Raw genomic sequence first — 21,510 nt, forward strand, 5'->3', positions numbered from 1 at the left:
CATTACCATCTATTTCTATTCACAATAAAGCGATAGTTGACCAAAATGATAATTTATAATAGATTGACAATTTATAAGAATATCTAATCTAAAACAACCTTAAAACAAACAATCTAACCATTCTATTCAAAAAGTAAAGCTTAAAAAATATGTAAATTTTCAGATCAAAATTCATAATAGAAAATGATCAAAATTTATAATAGAAAATCTAAAGAGTAAAGAGATAAAGGCTTTTGTTATAGATAAGTTTCACAAGTTTATTTGGGGTAAAGAGCTAGTGAGAAGAAAAAAATATTATATCACTGAGTTCAATCCCACTCGTGATCATCATTAAAAAGCATATATAGGAGCCAATATTTAGTGGAAAGCTAAAAGTTTAATTGCTCAACTAAGAACTAACTCCCATCAATATCGTTGTGAAATTGGTCAATGGAAAAGGCCAAAAGAAGTGTGGGAAGAAAGGATGTGTACGTTTTGCTCATTCGAGAAAGTAGAAACATAAAAACACTTCATTTTAGAATGTGAGACCTTTAAGGATAGCAAAGACAAATACGGTAATCTGATAGCTAGATCTTGTTAAAATTTATTTAGCAAGTATTTTGTTGAGAAGCTGGGGCCCCTCATCATTACCTTGCATAGAAAACAGACAACATTGCAAAAATCTTAATGATCAGATGAACTATCCCAAAAAATTTATTAGTCTCGTAGACATTAAAATTATTTATTTATTTCTTTCTTTCTAACATTGCGAATAATTTTCAAATGGAGATTGCTCCTTTTCATCCATTAGACTGTTTGATTTAGTGAATATCATTAAAAATCTTTTATTCATTGTATGGGTACCGCCTAGCAGGAGATTTTAAAAGTGCAAAAAAACGACACAACTGGAAATTAAGAAAACCCGACCATCACATCGGTAGTTTTGAATTTGGAAATGTTTTTTAACAAAAGTGAATTGCATTGCCACAATAAATGTTAAATTGACGCAAGACAAGGACATTAATATATTTGATATTTATTTATACTTTGTACAGTCTATTTTCCCGCCCTTTCATAGCCACAACAATAGCCAAAACCTTGATCGAAGCTGCTGCAGCAGCAGAGAAAATCCCTCAAACGCTTTGCCGATCTGTGCATACACATTCTTTACTTAGTTTCTTTGTCTTTCTTTTCTTGCAAATAAATACGGATCAATTGTGATTACGGGAACGACTTACTTTTAATAGGTTTAACACACTAATTGAAATACCTATGTTGTGTTGCCATATGTTTGGATGTCAGGTTAAACATGTATGCAGAATGTAGAGGCATAGACAGGGCACACAAACTGTTTGACAAAATGGGATATGCACATAATGGATTTGGTAAGTTTGTGCCTCACTCTTTTTTCATGATTTAGGGTTTTATAATTTTGTTAATGTCTCAATACATTGCAGGCGGCAGGCGGTAGATCCCAAATTTAGTCCATCAGCAGACGACAAGCTCACTAGAGTGTAGTTTTGGAGCTCATATGGCGGGCTATAGCTTGCAATCAACAGGAAAAAGTGACAATGTTTTGGCTTTATTTGTCGCGACTCCTTTTCCTAAGGCCAAATGCTTAGGATTGTTTCTCAAAAGCAGGTGTGAATTGTGATAGAGTTTGTTTAGGCATTCTGTCAAATACTTTGCAATCATCGATCACATTTGACTTTTTTTTTCTATGTGGTTGACATATTTGTAAGAAGGAATGGTTGTAAATGCAGATCCGATAAATTCGAAGCATATAAGTGTTGGTGGGGTATAATGGGCTCAAAATGATAATGTTCATTAGACTGAGTTCACACTTTTGGCATCTAATACTTATATGACTTAGTAGCAATATCACCTATTATCTCATTGTAGAAAATTCTATGATCACACTCATGGATTGTGTTTCTAAATTTACCTGTTAATGAGAGGCACTACTTGATCTTATTTACCATCCATGTACTTGTAGTGAGTTTACTAGACTTTAAGAAGGATTCTTTGTGATTTCCAGGTCTTTAAATTTCTCTCATTCGCTAGTTGTAAGCCTGTAAGTGTTGCAATTGCACAGCTTTCATTGCCTATTGGTATGCTTGTTTTGGTCTGTTTATAAATTGTAGGGAAAGAGCATTACTTGAGACATTTAAATTTTTAAAATAAAAATGAAACTTTAAATTTGAGTTGCCACCTAGAATATAGAATACATAACATTATATATCACTTGGGCAACAAATATTGTAAGACAATATTTCATGGAAAAAATCTACTATTAATTTCCAACTCTGAATCTAAATAACATTCATCAAATGAAATGAATTAACATTTCCTTGTTAACTAGTTTTTTTAAAAGATGTTTCAATGAGAAATGATTTAATAGACATTACTAGAAAAGACAAAGGAACATAGATATGCCCTGTATGATTACTGGCGCAGTCCTCTATCAATCTTTTTGAAATAAATAAATACATAGGATGGTATTGGAATATTTTAGAGGTTGAGTCATAAACATTAACTAAAATTATTCATTTATAATAAAAAAATTGTAGTATTCTCTTTCATCTCTAAAATCTATTTTTTAGCTAGCAGAGAAGCAAATTTGATAGTTCCCCATCCTCCTACAGGGACACTTATAGTGTTTATTTATGGAGGATCTACTAGATTGAAGTTTGATTTGTATGAATTGTAGTTGCCAAATGCTTAACTTACTAAGTAAAAGCTGAAATCTTGTAGGTTAACTCGATGGTTCTCTCTTCCAGTAGTTCTTGTATTTTGTAGAATCAATTGCATTCTTGATACATACTCTCTTCTAGCAATTAGCTTAGTTGCAAAAGTAGACAGTGTATCCACAACCAGATACTAATTGTTTACTAAATATTATTAAGAAACACTATATTTCCCCTTTCCCTACATATACTTCCTTTGGAAATAACACCCCTATCCTGAAACATAATTTATTTTTGAACTTGTCATAGCCTATAACAAAAGAGAATTTCATTTATCTCCAAACAAATTAGGAAAAACCAAAAACTATTCTTCCAAACTTTGGCAGGAACTTCGTTGCTTGTAGCTCTTGTTAAGATACCCAAGTTTGAGCTCGCCTATGTAGAAAATTTTAGCATGATATATACAAACGCCACCAGAGGCAAGTGATCCGACACAGGAAGAATCTTCTCAGAGCTTTTAATGGTAAATACTAAAAGGCTTACAGCATCACCTCCCCATATTAGGCACTGTGTTTTTTGCTACTTGTTTGGATGTAACTGTTGGTGCTAATGGCAACTTGGCATGAAAGACTTGGAATGTAATAAGAAAATTTGATTGAAATGACCCTGCCAGAACAAGGGCTTTTTAACTACAAGATAGAAAATACTTGTATCTTTATGAATTTATTCCTGAGATGGACATTAAATAGTTCTTTTTTTGTTAAGATTTTGGCTTGCAAATTTAGCATTCACCTTCATTTGTCCAACAAATTTTAAGCAGGCCTTATATTCTAGGTCTTTTTGTTTGCATTCTTTAGGTCCATCTTTAGGCATGGCAAAAATTGATGAATAGTCATAATTTTCTCCTGAATTTACTTCAACATCTGGATTGCATCCTTTGTAGACTTAAAAGTGTTACATTGGTGGTAGGAACATATTTTAACAATTCTGATTAGTTATTGTAATATGTTGTGTTTAAGAGTTTGAGTGACCGGCCTACTAAATTCATCAGCGAATATTAATAACATTTCTCTTTCTATGAAAGAGCAGGTGGAGGAGGACAAAGACAACGTCAACACCCAGATTGCCCGTAATGAGAAGGCTTTGAAAAGCCTTATGAACCACAGTCTCCAGGTCCTTAAAGTTTCTTCCCAGAATATGAACGCGCTAGTGGATCATTTGGAAAAGAAAAATCAGGATAAGAACCTGGTAATTATAGAAGATGCTCCAACCTCTAGCCCTACCCACCAGAACCCTAGGCGCAGAACTAGGCAGACCACTATTGAGAAGGACACCAAAATGCAAGAGAGTTAGATTGGACAGGAAAATAACAACCTGAGGGAAGCGGCCAAGGTGATGATGCTCTTGGTATAGAATGCTGAGGAAACTATGAAGAGTTTTTAAGTATCTTGTAATGCTGGGCTTGGGGTCAATTTCTTTCTGGCCTCTTACTGTCCTTTTCTCTGCTGCTAGTTTTTTTTGCTGGTCTTTTGCAGTTGTCTTGTTTTGTTTCCTTCTTGAATATCTTTTGAATGTAATCGGGTTTCGGATCCCTTAAAACCTGTTTTTACTTAATCAAAAACATTTCTCTTTCTAAATATTTTAACATCGTAGACCTAGACTATTTGGATAACTTTCTATCATCCTTAGATTTTATTGGTCGCATCAATAGTTATGAAAGAGAAGAACAATTAGAAGCTTGTATATATTGTGAATGTTTATAAAAAATGTAGTGGAGATGATCCTTTTTGCAGATAGTAGCTCACTACTTCCTGGTATTGTATGCTTTTGATAATATATCATAAAAGAAACTTAAATCTTTGCATTTTGATTAGTTGTAGGATGGGTGTGGAGAATTATCATGTTGTAGAGTTAGTTGGTGAAGGTTCATTTGGAAAGGTGTATAAAGGAAGACGGAAGTACACGAGGCAGGTTAGTTACTAGTATATACAATGGAGTATATTCTTTAACTCCAAATTTCTTTTATGTATTTATCCAAATTTTTCTAGTTTTAACATTCAAAGCAAACAAGGATTTAGTAGCTGAAGTAACTAATGGTTTCCTATTTTCAGACTGTTGCAATGAAGTTTATTCTGAAATATGGTAAGAGTGAAAAAGACAGATAATTTGAGGCAAGAAATTGAGGTAAAGCAAGTGGTATTTTAGTTTAAACAAATAGATATTATTGTTTGTTGCATCCTATTTTGTGTATGTCATTTTGATTTGACCTTCTCACTTGCTACTTAGTTTTAAGTATTTCCCCCTTGTCTGTTTCCTTAACTCTTAATTTCATAGCATCTTGTTGAGAGTTGATGTGTAATTGACATTGTTTTATGTTTTACTTATATGTTGATTCGATGCAATTTGCTAGTGAAACTGAATTTATCTAGGTGTAAAATTGATGTTTGTTACAGATGTATCATAAAAAACTTGAAATGTATACACGCTCATCTTTTTGAGAGTTAAGGTGTAATTGACATTGTTTTACATTTTGCTTATAGGTTGATTCAATGCAATTTGCGAGTGAAACCTACTTTATGTAGGTGTAAAATTGATTTTTGTTATAGATGTATCAAATCTTTTAAACAACTTGAAATGTATACATGCCTACATTGCTTTAAATCGGATTCATACCCTTATATGTCACCACCAATGTGTGATTCTTCCCTCTTCACAAATTCAATAGTGTATCAAGGGCATGTCGGTTCCTTGATTTCCAAGTGATTGATTTTTACTTCTAGTCATGGTAAGCCAAGAACTATGCTTGAAATCAACTCAACATATGATTGTAATGTGTTTCTCAAGTGCTAAAATTGAAATCAGCATGAAGGAAATGAATAATCAAACAAATAAGAAGCAAAAAACACACTACACAATAAGAATGAAAAACATGATGCATGAAATGTTGTGCCTCCTTATTTCAACTAAAATCAGTAAGTTCAAAAGTGATACCTCTTCATTGGAGCCAAACATTGTGTATTACATTGATAACTAAAAAATGCTTTTCCTTTCTCAGTCTACTCTACAACTCACTCAAACAACTTCATCCTATCTCCTACACTTGGGTGAAATATATATGTCATCCATTGATTCCAATTGCTTAATTATATATGAAAAATGCTTTGCAAATGGCCAATGAGCACATATATTTCCAAGTCAGATTGCAAAATGCACCATCTTCTGATTTGGGTTGTTGTTCTTCACCCTTGTTGCATTTGGCATATTTGGTAGCACATATCAATGTCTTAAGTTGAATGTGTCAATTTCCAGCTTGCCTACCAGTGACATATTCTTCTCTGCTAAATTTAATGCTTTCCCTCTTTTTTGGTCCTGTGGTTCCAAATCATCCTCAAGGCCTTCTCCATCTTTCTGCTACTCTGTACGTTTCCTTCAAGAATCCGGTTTTATATTCTTGCAAGTCTTCATTATATGCAATGTGGCTTGTGAGATAAACAGATTTTGCTTAAGTGTCTTTATGGTCATACAAATCATACTTACGAACTACAAATCAATTCAATTATTGGCTGATCCATTTATTCCATATTTGTATTTCATATAAATTCTTATCGACTTTTGTATTTTTTCCAGGAGACTCCATTCAAAAAATGGAAAACAGATGCTTGTTATAAATCTTTATAGATTAGCTGTTTTTGTTTTTGAGTCTTCCATTGTTACTTCATATTTACTTTTTTAAGGTTGGCTATGTGGATGGATGCTTTGCGAAATCCTTTCAGGATTTTTATCATGATATACACTCTTCCTTTCTTCTTGGCTCCAAGCAACAACTTAACAATTGAAAACACCCAAAATTCTTGTGTATTTGATCATGTTCCATATCTTTAATAGACTGCAACCAAAAGATTTTCAAAATCATATTTTCATTTTATTATTTAAAATTGTAATCTATGTAATCTCTTCTCATTCCATGCTTTGAAGGTATGTATTGCCAAAATAATTTTTTGTTTTAAAACCTTGAGACACCTACCTCTTTTATCACGAAGGGGGTCAACAAACAAAAAATCATGTGTTGGTCGACTGGGCAGGAGTGCTCGCAATACAAAATCATCTGGGAGAACAAGCTTTCTCAATAATTCAAAGTTGTGAATCCCAAGCTTGTTGCTACAAGATCAGCAAGAAAATTTGTATTTTGGCATTTGCATTTTCAAGTTCTTGTGGATCCTTGTATGTTTTGATCACCACAAATCACTGTTCATGTAGACCAAATGCTTTTGTATCTCATTGTGATCAATCCATGTACAAAATGATTGATACAACCAAAATAGTGCAACACAAGAACAATAGTGAGAAAGCCTTACATTGTAAGGTAGTTAAATCACTTTCTATGTAATGGCTCAATGATAAAGATATTTCAATGAAAAGAACATACACGCCATGGATCACTAATATTGTATAGTTTTTAACCCAAAAGCGCAAGAGAAATGATCAAAGAACATTAATAATTTAATGATGGGGATTCACTATGATTGTGTATTTATACTAAAGATGGTATTGATTGCCTTTATCTTTGTCATTGAGACTATTGTTTGAGTGCATCATCATTGTGCACTTTGAATGGTCTATATTTTTTAAGTTACAACTATTTCTTTTATGCTACAAACCCTACTCATCACCGTACATGGTTGCTCCTAAGGTCTAAGATCATCTTTGTGCTATTTCAAAATCAAATTTTTTATATCCTTCATACCTCGATGGGTGTTTCTCTAAATATATGTGCCTTTCTATGGTTATGCAAATCCTTTGTGGTTTGATGACTGCAAATATGAATTCTTTCATGCTATAACACTGCTAATGGCAGATATATCATTGAACCTACTGTCTTTATTGGCACCATCTTGAGTCTTATTTACTGTTATTTGACAATCTCCTCACAATCCTCTATCCTTGCTCTATTAAATGAAATCCTCCTTTTAAGATTGTTTATTCATTGCTTTCTAGAATCACCAACCTATGACTCTTTATGTCTAGATTGCAACAGGGGAAGGAATGGAATAAAGGAGGCCTGTCTCCATCAACCAAAGTTTTGTAAAGTATTTACATAAAGTTTTGAATAGACATTGTGTTTAAATTTGTAGATTTGTTGTTCATTACTTGGTTCAGACATGTTTTCTCAGTTTGTTTTGCCTATTCATGTCAGTAGATGGATTTGAAGGGTCTTATAATAATTTGGATTGGTTAACATGGTGTCTTAACTCTCTTCTCACTACTCTTTCAAATACAATTGGTTTCAGATGAAATGGTTTAGTATGGTAGGAGTAATTTGATGCCCTAGCAGGCTAAATGTTGAATTTTCTGAGTTGTTTATGACAGTAAATATGGACCTCAGTACAGGGGGTATAACTCTCAAACGAACCGTTGGATCTAGCTATATTCTATATATGTTTTTATAATCCTAGTTCTCTACATCTCCACTAACGTGATTTTCCAAATATTGTCTTGAATGAAATTTGTGAATAAAAGAGTGTGGTACTGTCAAACTGTCACAATTATGCCAGTCGCATTTGTGAGAGGACAACTTATTAAATGATTGGTTATTGTTGTGTGGATCAATATTGGAATTTGGCTTATGATGGTTGTTATAGGTTATGAACACTAAGGGTAAAGAATCAAGACTTGTTGATCAAGGTTGAATGGTTGTAATGAGATTTGAAGGTAACCTTTGATGTTGAGTGACAATAAAGCTTGGTTCATACTAATGCTTGTATGTGTGGAAGAGTGATCAGAGGATTGGTATTTTGGCCAATATGTTGGAAGCCTTTTCTTGTGGTAAGAATCAGAGTATGAATCTTTAGGTCTATTCTTTGAGTTGCATCTTACTATTAATGACCTGTCACTGTAGAGATTTTTGAGTGTCCTATGACTGATGACTATTCTTTTATGGCCCTTAAAGCTTTCTATGCTTTTGAATGGTCTCTGAACCTTGAAGTTTCTTTTATCTCCTTTATGGCTGCTCATAGTACCATGTAAAATCTGAAGGATTGAGCCACATTAATACTCTTGGTTGTTGTGCTCTTTCATATTTGTGATGACTGTCTTATTAAGACTATCATGCCCTATTAAATCAGCCCTTGGAATGTCATAAATGTATTCACTTTGTTCTAAGCTTCTTGTCCTTAGGTTTTTGTTTTTAAATTTAGCTCCTTTGATATCTTTGTCACTATATTTGATACTGGATTGACTTTGATTTGATTTGTGAATCAACCTCTTAAAGCTTTTGTAGCTTTGTGAATGATTCTTTTGATAGTGATATGCCATCGTCTAGGTACTCATTGCTACTCATATATCTTAGCTTGTCTCAAATCTCAAGCTCATGCATCGAATCTATTTGTATCTCTTAGCATTCTCTAACTCTTTGTGACTCCGAGTTTGCTACCATTATCATGAACAACACTAACAACAAGATACTATTCCTTGGACTAAACTGGACTTAATGACCACTGGAGCCAATTCTTAAACAATGAAAACCCTATGTATGCAGCGATGAACTTTTGGGAAAAAGATGAAACTTTTAAATGTGCTCTCCTAACTATATAAGTATACTTTAGAAAAATTAAGTGAACACCACTAAAGGCAAAAGTAGACATAAGATAAGCTTTCTCATATACACCAAATCATGAAAGCGAATCACAGATATATCAAGTCTAAAAGTGTAGAACATACTGACAAGGTATCCCTATCAAATATTACACAAAGATATGACTAACATAGTATCAAAACAATCCCAAACCTGCAAACGATAGTCAACATAGTGTGTGAGGTCCATAAGAATTATCAATGGGATTGAAAATAGTAATGCATTCATGTTATAAGCATAGTACAGTGAGTTTATTTCAAAGTTATAGAGGTCAAGACACAAATAATAGATCAAATAATAGCGAACAAAGGTCACAAGCACATGAGATAATGATCATCAGCATTCATAATGCAACCAAAGGACAACACAATGGTATTGTAAGAATCTAATTTGACTGAGAACTTCATTTTTATCACATAAACTCATTAACGTATAAAGCATTCAAATAATGGTTAAAAGGGTAGTAAACACAACACAATGATGGATAAAAGACACCAAATCTGAACAAATAGCAGTATCATGCGTAAATATTCAGAGGTTCGAAATCAAAGATTACTGACTACCAATATATATAGGTAAATAATGAAAAGACAATCTCAGCAAGTGAGAAAAGAGGTCAAAGGAGACAAAAGCATGAAATGATAGACCCAAGATTATGAGTCCAAAAGATGCAAAATGCCAAATATTATGAGTCCATATCGAACTGCTCGCTGAAGAATACGTCGAAGTACATATTCATGACCCTCATTACCTGCAACGTGCATGCAAATGGTTCATGAGCACTTGTTATGAGAATTGAAAGCAAAACCAACTCCATGACATTCAACTTAAAGCCACTACCATTGTCTTTTAATCTTTGTGACATTGTGATCAATCCTCTGTATCTTACTTTAATTGTAATTGTTATATTCATTAGGACTATCATTAAGCTTTCGGTGCTCTTTGTCTAAGATCATTGGACTGCCCTATAAAAATAATGTACTAATAAATATTTTCATCATTCCTAGATGTTAGTCAAATACCCGTTTTGGGATTCCTACCTCTTAGTCCAAGTGTCTTGCACCCTTGACAATAGACTATGATCTTCATAAATGCTATCTTTGTCTTCCTCTTAAAGCTATCACAAATCTACCTTAGATTTGAATGCTTTGTCATAACTACTGGAGCTATGCATGAGAGGTATAAGAAAGTATGCATTGATTCTTATGTGTCTTGTTTGTCACGATTGATTATCATCCACTTGGATGCTCATGGTCATGATGATCATTGAGAATGTTTGAACTTTTGTTGATTGGTATGACTATGAAAAATATTTGTATTATTCTAAGAGGCTTACTTGTGTGGATCCATTCTATACTTTATTGTTCTAATCATTGTCTTTGATCTGAGCATTTCACTTATATGTGCTTTTTATACCTCTAGTGTATATTCACTTTCTTTGATGCCTAGACCAATGAAAAACCATTGTGCTTATCATAGTACAGTGGTTGTATATTGGTTGAGTTTGTGCTTCCCACTCCTTTATTTATATTTGCTCCTTGCCTGAGGTCCTAGCTATGATAGTGACCTATTTTCTTTGATTGTAGCATTGTTTCTGTGTGTTTTCTGATCTTCAAAAGGAGTTCAAGGAATAGATTGACACATAGATTATGAAGAGGTCTTCAATAGTGAGAAAGAAAAAAGGTTTTCTAGTCCTTAATTCCATGCATGGGCAACTAGTTCTCATATTTTTAACGTGATAAGGGGGATCTTGAATACAAATAACATGTGAGGAATCTTCCTTGATTCTATGCAAAGGAGAACAAGACCACCAATTTGATAACAGGTTAGTTTTATCTATATAAATTATTTCTATTGTTATTCATAAAAAGGGAAACTATGGTATGGGTCATGCATAGACAAAGAGTTGTCATTAATGATAGTAAAAGATTTCCCCTTAAACCCTTTAGGTTTTCATAGAAACAAAGATACAAGAGTAGAAGGCTTGTAGTATGTGTCCATAAGGAGAGACCCAGTAAAGGTCTAAACACAGTCATCTCAAGCATTAGGATACAAAATTCATTGAGGATTGCAACAAAGAAATAAATGTGCAGTCACAATGCGTTGAAGACAGCCAACCTTTAAGCTTTGGAAGAAAAAAGAGATATTAGCAATCCAAAGATAGAGTCAAGGATCAATGGAAAATTTATTGTGATAACCAAAAGGGTATAACAAACAATTTGTACCAACAATGTTTAGATTAAGTTTGCAGTCACAGAGGGAAGTCATCTAGTATTTGTTTTGAGCAGTAGATCCTAATCAGATCACAGTGAGAAGTTCATGATAGAAGACACCATAAAAGATAATGACAGCACAAACATCTTCCTTCTATGCACTATGTGATTATTATCCATAAACTTCAAAATGCTCTCCCACTATTTTGACCTAGGGCCATGAAAGGGATCTTTTCTTTCCTTACTCATAGCTATTATAATATCTCTTTTCATTGCTCACTTTTTTTATTCTTGGGACTGCAACCAAAAAATGGAGATATGTTGTCATGTCAGTCTTTGACAGTCCCTTACATATCTCTATAACCCTTCATAATAGTGATTTGTAGCTTTGAAATGGTATCTATCATAAATTGTCTTCGGCCTCTTGGGCTATGAGGCATGTCTTTTTCTTTTGTGACTATCACTACCTCTTGAAGCTTGATCACTATTTTGACAATGGATCATGTATTACAATGTTCTTATGTTGCAAAACATCTTTATGATCTACTTTCTCTATCTGTTACATAACTGAGACTCCCTTCACCCTGAGTTCCTTGTGAGTGCCTGTGACTTTGACTGCAGCTTTTTATGGACCTTTTGACAGTCTTTTATGGCTATGACTATGTTGGTAACAATCATGAATGATTATTTCATTATGGAGAAGATTGTCAATTAAAAATAATGTCACAGTTCCCTTTTGACATTACAGGTCATGAGTTTGTCTATACTATTCTAGGGCTCGAACCTTTAACTGATTCTTATGCCATCTACAGTTATATCTTCTACCTCCTGCAAGATTTGATGGTGTTCAATAGACCTGAGTTTCCATATCCGTGTTCACGACTATATATCCCTCATTATTACAACTCTACCCCTACCCTGACAAAGATTTATGCATGTTGTCTTTGTTTCATGCATGAGGGAACTGATATGTCTTTGAGTTTGAAAATATTTGTAATTTGTTACTATCAAATATAGTAACACATGGGCTCTTCTTTATGTTAGACAGTTTAAATAATCGGAAGACAACTGAGAGCGGGGGGGGGGGGGTGAATCAGTTGTCACAGATTACCAAAAGTATTAGCCATTTAAACTTTAATACCAGAACCCAAAACCATAATATTGGAATAGATGTTAATCCAATTAAGTATAAACAATACACATAATAAATACCATCCACACAACACCAATATTTGTATGTGGAAAACCCGGCACTAATACATTTGGACTAGATTTTTGACTGAGGTTTCCGACGGAGAAGGTATATTGTGGCCAAATTTGATTTTTTTGAAAAAATGCTCGCATTCGTCGTAATTCCAACGGAAAATACACATTTGGTTTCGACGAAGAAGGCATTAGCAATGAGAATTTTCTTTTTTTCAAAAAAGTGCTTGAGTTTGTCGTAATTCTGATGACAGTGGTCATTACAAAATAAAAAAAGAGGCGGGGAATTGATTTGTGAATTGCAATCCCACGTAGGCGTCCATGGTGACTTCAACCCCCAAGAACAACAAACCCGTGTCGAAGGCAATCCCACGCAGGAGGTAGATTCAAATTGCCCTAGTTTTTAATTTCATGTTGCAAAAAATATACATGTTTTGGTTAATTGTCCTAGTTTAATCTTGTAAAACCATAGAACTATGATTGAGGAGTGAGTGTTCAATTTTGTATCAGCAATCCCTTCCTCCCGTATACATGCGTGTTGATTGTTCACATGAGATCACATCTCTTTGCGGCATCATATCAAACAATTCATGAGCCTTGTCCATGTTTCCACATTTTGCATTCATGTCAAGCAGGGCATTTGCAAGTACAACACCTAACAAAATTCCTCTATCCATTATGCTTTGATGGATGTCCATACCCTGTTCCAAAGCTCCCATTTTTTCACAGGCAGGGAGGATGTTGGCAAAGTTTGTGGAATTTGGCTTTATGCCTTCCAATTTCATTTTCTTGAAAGTGTCTAAAGCCTTTTCGACAAATCCATTTTGTGCATATCCAGCAATCATTGCAGTCCACGAGACAACATTTCTTTCAGGCATTCTATCAAATAGTTCACATGCCTTATCTATGCTTCCACATTTTGCATACATGTCTACCAAGGCAGTTACAACTACAACATCTGACAAAATTTCTCTATCCTTTATGCTTCGATGAATGTCCATACCTTGTTCCAAATCTCCCATTTCGGCACAGGCAGGGAGGATAGTAGCAATGGTCGTGGAATTTGGCTTTACACCTGTCGATTGCTTTTGATTGAAAGTTTCTAAAGCCTTCTCAACAAATCCATTTTGTGCAATTGCAACTACATCTGACAAAATTCCTCTATCTTTTATGCTTTAATGGATGTCCATACCCTGTTCCAAAGCTCCCATTTTGGCATAGGCTGGGAGTAGGCTGGCAAACGTAACTAAAGAAATGCAATGATCAGCTCCAAAGACATCAAACCACTACTAACTAAACTGAGAGTCTAAAATATAATAGGGAATAGTGTGAGCTGTCCTGAAATAAAATATTTTATTTTCAATTTCAACTAAAACATAATTACTCAGCCATTTAATGTTATTAATAAGTGTTTAATTTATGAAAGAGATAAATGGTTGGCCACAAGTACATGAGTTACTAAATGCACACAAATAAGTGAATTTGATATTCAAAACTATCTACAATTAATTCAATTCTTGTCCATTATTCATTTATGTTTGCAATAAGCATCTTTCTTTGTTTTTCTTAGTCTTTATTCATAGTTATGTGTATATTTCACATTCTATAATTAGGATATCAATTGCTATGGTTGAACACTAGCATGATGTTTGTGTTGTGGTATAGATGCGTGGAAACATAATTATGGGATTGTTATATTATAGAGATCATAAATCTAGATATCGCATATTAGTTCTAGCTCTTCTTGGATTGAGTCTAAAGTTGACATACAATCATAAAGCCATTATTAGCAGATCTATCCATTTCTAGTAAAGACAATTGAGAAAGTCATTTTGATATTGAGAGTTTCTTATCTATTTACCTATTGATCATTATTAAGCCATAATATTTAGGTCTATTTATCTCTCTTGCAAAACCTCTGTAAGTGTCCTAGATTGTTCCTACTACTCACTCTTCAATTCGGAAAAATGGAGTTCTAAAGATTTGTTGCACAAGATGGTGTTGAACGTATCAACAAGGCTAGCATGAAAGGCATGTTCAAGATTCCACTTGTACAACTTACAACAAATGATTTGTTGATAGAAGAAATTCTTGAAATAGGGATACAATCGAAAGACAAGTAAGTACATACAAACCTCCTCAGTTGAAAGTAAAATCTGTGTATAAAAAGAGTACATTGAATCCCAATCCATAAACACAATAGAGATACCGATGGAGACTTAATTGGATGTAGCATGTCGCACCAAAGTTTTTAGAGTATGCTAAGCTAGTACATAATGTTTCGTAAAGCCACATTAGTATTTTACCCAGATCATTATCTACCAAAACTAACTATAGTAATCCTTTTGAGGATTAATTTCATGGTGCTATATCTTCATTTAGTTCCACTTCTTGTTGGAGAAAAGAACAGTTATTTCTTGAGGTAGATGAATATCCCATCAACAAAGGAAAAGACCCTTTCCAGAATATAACAAATTCTACTCCAACAAAAGATCATGGGGGTTTCACTAGAGATATTGAATAAGAGATAGACTTCTATTGCTGCATTAAAAGCATTGGCATGTTCTTCATTTATTGATGTAAACTCTCTATGATGCCACCACAACCAACAAAGGTGTAAAAAGTTGTTTGCAATGCATGGATTTTTAGGATTGTCCTTTGAGAAAACAGAATTAAAGTATGGAAGCAGGATCTGCCAGCTCCTAAGGGAAAGACCATGTCAGACAATAATTTCTATTTTCTTGCTTGTGAAGAAAGACCATGTCAGACAATATCAACGAACAACAAAATAAGGAGATAATTGCTAGATTGTGGTCTAACTTGAAAAGAAAAGGTGATGGAAAATGTTATTGTCCGTGCAAAATTTGTAAGGGGTTAAAGACTAGAAGACTTCTAATCAAAACAACGAAGAAACATTGTAGGCCGCATGGTCACATTGAAGATGGACATGATTATCATCCATTGGTAAGTTTTTCATTATATCGTTTTGACAATTTATATACATAATAAATCACATGATGATGAGATCATGATCACGGTTTATTTATGTATATCAATTTTATATAGGTTGAGCACCCTGGAGCACATGGTATGGATCAACACAACCTTGAGAATATGGTTTTCGAAGTGGATGAACATGGAAGTGTGAATATCAAAGCTGAAGATAATGATCCCATGGAAGATAATGATCATGAGCCAGAAAACACAATTGAAGATGATGATACAAATACATTGATCCATGACTCATTTAGTACTTGTGCAGTTGATCATGATGATGAAGATGACCTTGATGTTGTTCATGATGTCCCTCTACTTGAGAAGGCATCTAAGGCCCTTTATGAAGGCTCGTAGGCAACTCTTCTCTCCGTTGTATTGTTGTTGGTGAACTTGAAGGTTATGAATGGTTTATCCAACATAACAATGTCATGTATGTTAAGGCATGTCATATATGTCATAATAAACTGTGAATCATGTTGTACCATTAATATTCTTTATTATAACAAATTATATTTTGTTGCTTTAGATTGATAGGTGAGTTTTTGTTACCACAATCAAATATTCTACCTTGCTCATACCGAGAATTATCTATCGTTATGAAAGATATTGGAATGGAGTATCAAGCAATAAATGTTTGTCCCAATGATCATATTATATATCATAAACAACATGAATTTTGAACTGAATGCCCTGAATGTCATATCAGTAGATATCGAACAGATCAAATAACAAAAAGGGTTCCTCGCAAGGTTCTTCGCTATATTCCCATTATTCCATGTATGCAACGATTATTCAAGTGCACTAGCTTGGCACAATTTATGGATTACCATGCATGCAATAGAAGTCAAGATGACATTATTCGAATGCCTACGGATGGCTCAACATTTATGGACATAGAGGAAAAGTGGCCACACTTTAAAGAAGAACCTCATAATCTCAGGCTTTCATTGGCAGCGGACGGTGTCAATCCATTTGGAGAGATGAGATCTGTTTACTCAATGTGGTCTGTTTTTGTTATCAACAATAACATTCCTCCATGGATGTCAATAAAGAGGGAGCACATAATGTTGGCAATGATTGTTCCAAGTATTTTATCATTTAAATATAGTCGTCTAAATTTAATTATAAATATTGCAATAAAATGGTCATAATAATTATGTAATGTTTTTGTTCATTCGATTAGGTAAGTACCAAGTTAAAGATATGAATGTATATATCGAGCCTCTTATCGACGAGTTGTTGGAGTTATGGAATGGTGTCACTATGTATGACGTCTCTAGACCAATAGGACAAAGACAATTTCAATTCCATGCGATGCTTCTATGGACAATACACGATGCCCCGGGGCTAACACATTTTTGCGGTATGTTATAGTGTTTAAGTTGTGCATGAACATTATAATTCAAAAAATTATCATATTTAATCCAATTATACATTATCTTGTAGGTCTTCAAACAAAGGGAAAATTTGCATGTCTCGTTTGTGGTCCAAAGATGAAATCTCGTCATTCAAAAAGTTTAAGAAAGCAGGTGTTTGATGAGTATAGGCACTTTCTCCACAAAAATCATAAGTATCGAAATACTGAAAAACATCTTTTCAATGGGAAAGAAGAGAATACATCAAAGCCACGAAGAATGACACCTCACCTATGGAAGTTGGAATATAATAGAATTAATCATCAAGGTAATGCCATTCCATCTATTGGTTTGTCATAAAACATCTTTTCTATTTTGTTTTGTTTACTGATGATGTGATTGATGATCATGAAGGTCGTGAAGGCATAAATGACCACCTTCCTAAGGGAATAAAAAGTTATCCCCAACAATTTAGTAGGTTTCCCTACTACGAGCAGTTACAAATTGTTCATTTGTTTGATAGTATGCATATTGGAAAGAATATAACAAAGACATTATGGAAAATATTGGATGGAAGGCATGACAAAGAAAAAATTGTCAAAATATGTAGTGACATTCAGGATTCCAATCATGCAATGATAAATGTCATTCAATCAAATAGCCATGGAGACCAGATTAATATAAGTGAGCTTCCTTGGTTATTAATGGACTAGCAAAGAAATGCTATAAAAGAAGTCATACGAAAAATTCGATTTCCCACAGGATTTGCTGCGAACATAAATAATCTCATATCAAAGAAAAGTAAATTTGGGCCAGGGATGAAAATGCATGATTGGAATACCTTCATTAAGGTAATTCATGTTCTTGTGTTTTTAGTATGTATTTAAGTACTGCGCATACGTGTACTTTTCATTATGTTACAAAAAAATGAAAAGATAATTTTATAATTGTTGCAGTACGTTCTACCTCTATCTCTCCCAGACGACTTCGACAATAATGTCAAGCAAGTCATATATGATCTTAGAAAATACATGAGGTAAGTAGTGATATTTGTTTAGTTCGTTGTATAGATATTATATTTGCGATTTGTTTTACTTCTTATGTAATATATTTTTTTGCGTCTTGAATACCTTGTAGGTGGTTGTCATGTAAAGAAATCCATAAAGATGATATAAAATATTGGAAGAGAAAAATTCCTCATTTAATGTGTGAAATGCAAAAGTTTCTACCTCCAGCTTTTTTCAATGCACAAGAACACTACCTCATACACCGAGTTGAGCTGATTAAATTGTGTTGACCTGTACACACTAGGTCAATGTGGATGGTTGAGAGGCACGTGAAATTTTTTAAGGCTTTGGTTTGACAAAGAGCACATCCCGAGGGTTCTATGGTGGAGGGATATATGGTATACCAGACTATGGTGTACATTTCTGAATATCTTCCTAAGTTTGCAGCAAAGATCCACGTGGATCGCATTTGGGATCCCAACACCATTAACAAATTTGAAGGGGAGTACTTGATGGGGAAAGGTAGATTGAGGAAAGTGAGAGGTAATTATAAGATGTTATTGTAGTTAATTAATTCTTAATCTTCAAAATAAATCGATTGTAAGACATCTATTTATTTTTTGTACAGTTGGTCGAGAGTGGGATGCACTACATTTGTATATTGCAAACAATTTTGATTGGATGACGGTATGGATTGAACGTTGTCAACATTCTGGACACACGTTAACATGGGAAGGTGTGGCTTCATTGGTTAAAGAAGCACATCATAATGGAGATTCCAAAGTTATGCAAAGGGAAATTGATTTAGCATATGGTTTAAGAGATAAACAGGTATGTATAAATTTATTAATCACCCATATGTTTATCAACTCACAATGCAATAAATTTTACATGTTTGACATATCGCAGGTCAAACACCACAACGCTATGTGCTACAATGGTCATAAATTTCGCATTAAAAAGTTGGATGACATGAAGAAAACTTGTGATTCTGGCATCACTGTAGTCTTTGAGGCGACAAATATTCCATCGAGAAATGACATTCATCCTCAACAGTATCAAAATTGATACTATGGCATTTTGGATGATATACTTGAGTGTGACTTTAATTCCTTCAAATTAGTTTTGTTCGTCGTCAAATGGTACAGGCTACGATTGAATAAAAATGATCCTGATAGAACTATTATTGAACATGATAATGGTTTTATAATGCTAAATACAAGGTCATTTGAACCAGTTGGGGATGAGCTCTATGTTCTTCCAAGCCAATGTGAGCAAGTATTTTACTCAGAGGTTCCACATAAACTGGGTTGGTCATTTGTTGTTAGACATGATCCAAGAGGAAGGTCGATAAAGTATAATGTGATGGAAGAAGAAGATACCAAAGAAGTAGAAGATGAAGTGGATGATGACCATGATCGACGGTTTCACAATGATGATGAAGAAGAACAAGAACAAGAAGAAGAAGAAGAAGAAGAAGAAGAAGAAGAAGATGATGATGATGATGATGATGATGATGATGATGATGATGATGATGGTGATGATGGTGATGATGATGGCGAAGATGTTGATGATGATGGCGAAGACGTTGATGATGATGATGATGATGATGATGATGATGATGATGATGATGATGATGAAGAATGAAATGTATGAGGAATGCGATTAGTATATTATCTATTTAATATTGACTTCTTGATAGAATTTTTTTTACACAATTAATTCATTTTTTTTTGAATTCTAATGCCATTACACAATTAATTCATGATGCACCTTTTAATATGGAGATGGAGATAGGGAGTGTGACTAGTTATGTGACAATTCTTAAACTGTGTTTATTTATGGAAATTGGATTGTTTATTAGCTATGTGATCATTTAGTTGAGGATCATGCATAGTCTACATAAAGTAAAGATAAGGAATTGAAAAATTTACAATGATTTTGATGACAACATCTTTTTAATATTTAATACTCTTTTTGTCTACAAAGTTCATGTTGTTCATGTTGTGTATGATGTAATTTTGCTAATGTTTTTTATATTTTTTCTTTGTCATAGGCCGACATGGATCCATCACATATCACAGACAAAGATGTATCTTGCGACACTTCTACCGAGCAGGTAAACCTCATTGTAATTGTACAAATTAGGTAGAAGCAAACTGTTACATTATTATGTTCTTTTTTTTAGTGATTTATACTAATTTTGTAATTGTTAATGATATTCTTGACACAGACAGATGTTCGGGGAAAGGGAAAGGGAGTTGCAGTACCTGAGCACCTTTCTATGGATGTGGAATCATTAGGGTTAAGCAATGATGACCCTGAAGATCCCACAGACCTTGTGAAATTCTTTAAAATGTCTCTTATAAAAATTAGAAAAGAGATTGTTGCTTTGGCAGTCGTGCATCCTACCATTGATGAGATACGATAGAGGGTGGAATTATTGTATAAGACAGCAGAAAACTTGCAAGTAAGCAGTAATGAAAGCTTTAATTATAACAAAAGTTCAATAATGGTTTATATTTTATTCTCTTTTTATGTCATTAACTAAAATATGTACGTATTGTTTTTACAGCAATTTATCCGCCCTCATGAAATTCGTTCCTACGATCAAGGTGTTGCAGGATCAGGGGATGACAATTTTCTTATATTATCACTTGCTTGGCTTATCACTCCGAGTACCCAAAAGACATCATACTTGATACTGTCAATTTTCAAAATAAAGGTTCATCCTTGGTTACAATTCTTGCACTTTTCATATATTTAATGTTTGATATATTTAATGTATTATTCTTTAGGTGTTGTCAATGTTATTGTGCAAATACTGACGCCGCCTCATCAGAGGTCAACCTCACCTATATTGCTGACTACAATGTCGGCAACATGTAGCATGCAGACATCCTCTAGTGCACGTCATATTGGCCCGCCCACTATTGGTAGATCCCTCTTTTGCTCTATCTTTTGTCATGTGTTTATTTCCCTTCAAGCGTTCTTTCTTGAATTCTAATGCCATTTCATAGTGGATTCATTTTTTGCAGGAGGAGATGCACATGAGGATGTGCCACAAGCGACTAATACTGATAACATAGCATCGTTTCCTAGATCTTCTCGTATTGCTAGTATGGGAACATTGCAGGCCACATTCGTGGTGAGCGACGAAGAAATGCTTCCCTTAAAGATACAAAAGGTTCCAGGTACTTTAAAATTATTATTATATATACTCTAATTGTAATTTACTTTATGATCACTCATTTTGGACTAATGATCCCATGAATTTTTTGCAAGCAATGATATTTTCTATAAACATCTTAGTGACATTGCATTGCAGATATTTGGGCCCACCATACGTACAAGGTGGTACATCATATGTGAACTAACCCTTATCCACTTTTGATTTCATATCATTGCTAGAATACTTTTCCTTTGATCCATTTCTTG

General features: G+C 33.9%; 1 protein-coding gene across 6 annotated transcripts; it reads left to right on the plus strand.

Annotated features, from left to right (window-relative positions):
- The first annotated feature begins 1,212 nt into the window (after positions 1 to 1,212).
- LOC131071623 (serine/threonine-protein kinase TIO-like) lies at positions 1,213 to 20,192 on the plus strand. 6 transcript variants are annotated; one of them, XR_009359318.1, is made up of 6 exons: positions 1,238 to 1,364; positions 1,437 to 1,620; positions 3,756 to 4,058; positions 4,541 to 4,637; positions 4,778 to 4,850; positions 20,129 to 20,192. XR_009359318.1 is itself a non-coding variant. In XM_059213758.1 (4 exons), the coding sequence occupies exons 2-4, from the start codon at positions 1,511 to 1,513 to the stop codon at positions 4,829 to 4,831; spliced, it is 261 nt and encodes an 86-aa protein (XP_059069741.1). In that variant the 5' UTR covers positions 1,213 to 1,364; positions 1,444 to 1,510; the 3' UTR covers positions 4,832 to 5,679. The 6 variants fall into 6 exon arrangements, 2 of the variants coding, with proteins under 2 accessions (XP_059069741.1, XP_059069740.1); XM_059213758.1 differs by lacking the exons at positions 3,756 to 4,058; positions 20,129 to 20,192 and having other exon boundaries at positions 1,213 to 1,364; positions 1,444 to 1,620; positions 4,778 to 5,679; XM_059213757.1 differs by lacking the exons at positions 3,756 to 4,058; positions 20,129 to 20,192 and having other exon boundaries at positions 4,778 to 5,679.
- Positions 20,193 to 21,510: the final 1,318 nt, after the last annotated feature.

Source organism: Cryptomeria japonica, chromosome 11, assembly GCF_030272615.1.
Source record: "Cryptomeria japonica chromosome 11, Sugi_1.0, whole genome shotgun sequence".
Classification (NCBI taxonomy): Eukaryota; Viridiplantae; Streptophyta; class Pinopsida; order Cupressales; family Cupressaceae; genus Cryptomeria; species Cryptomeria japonica.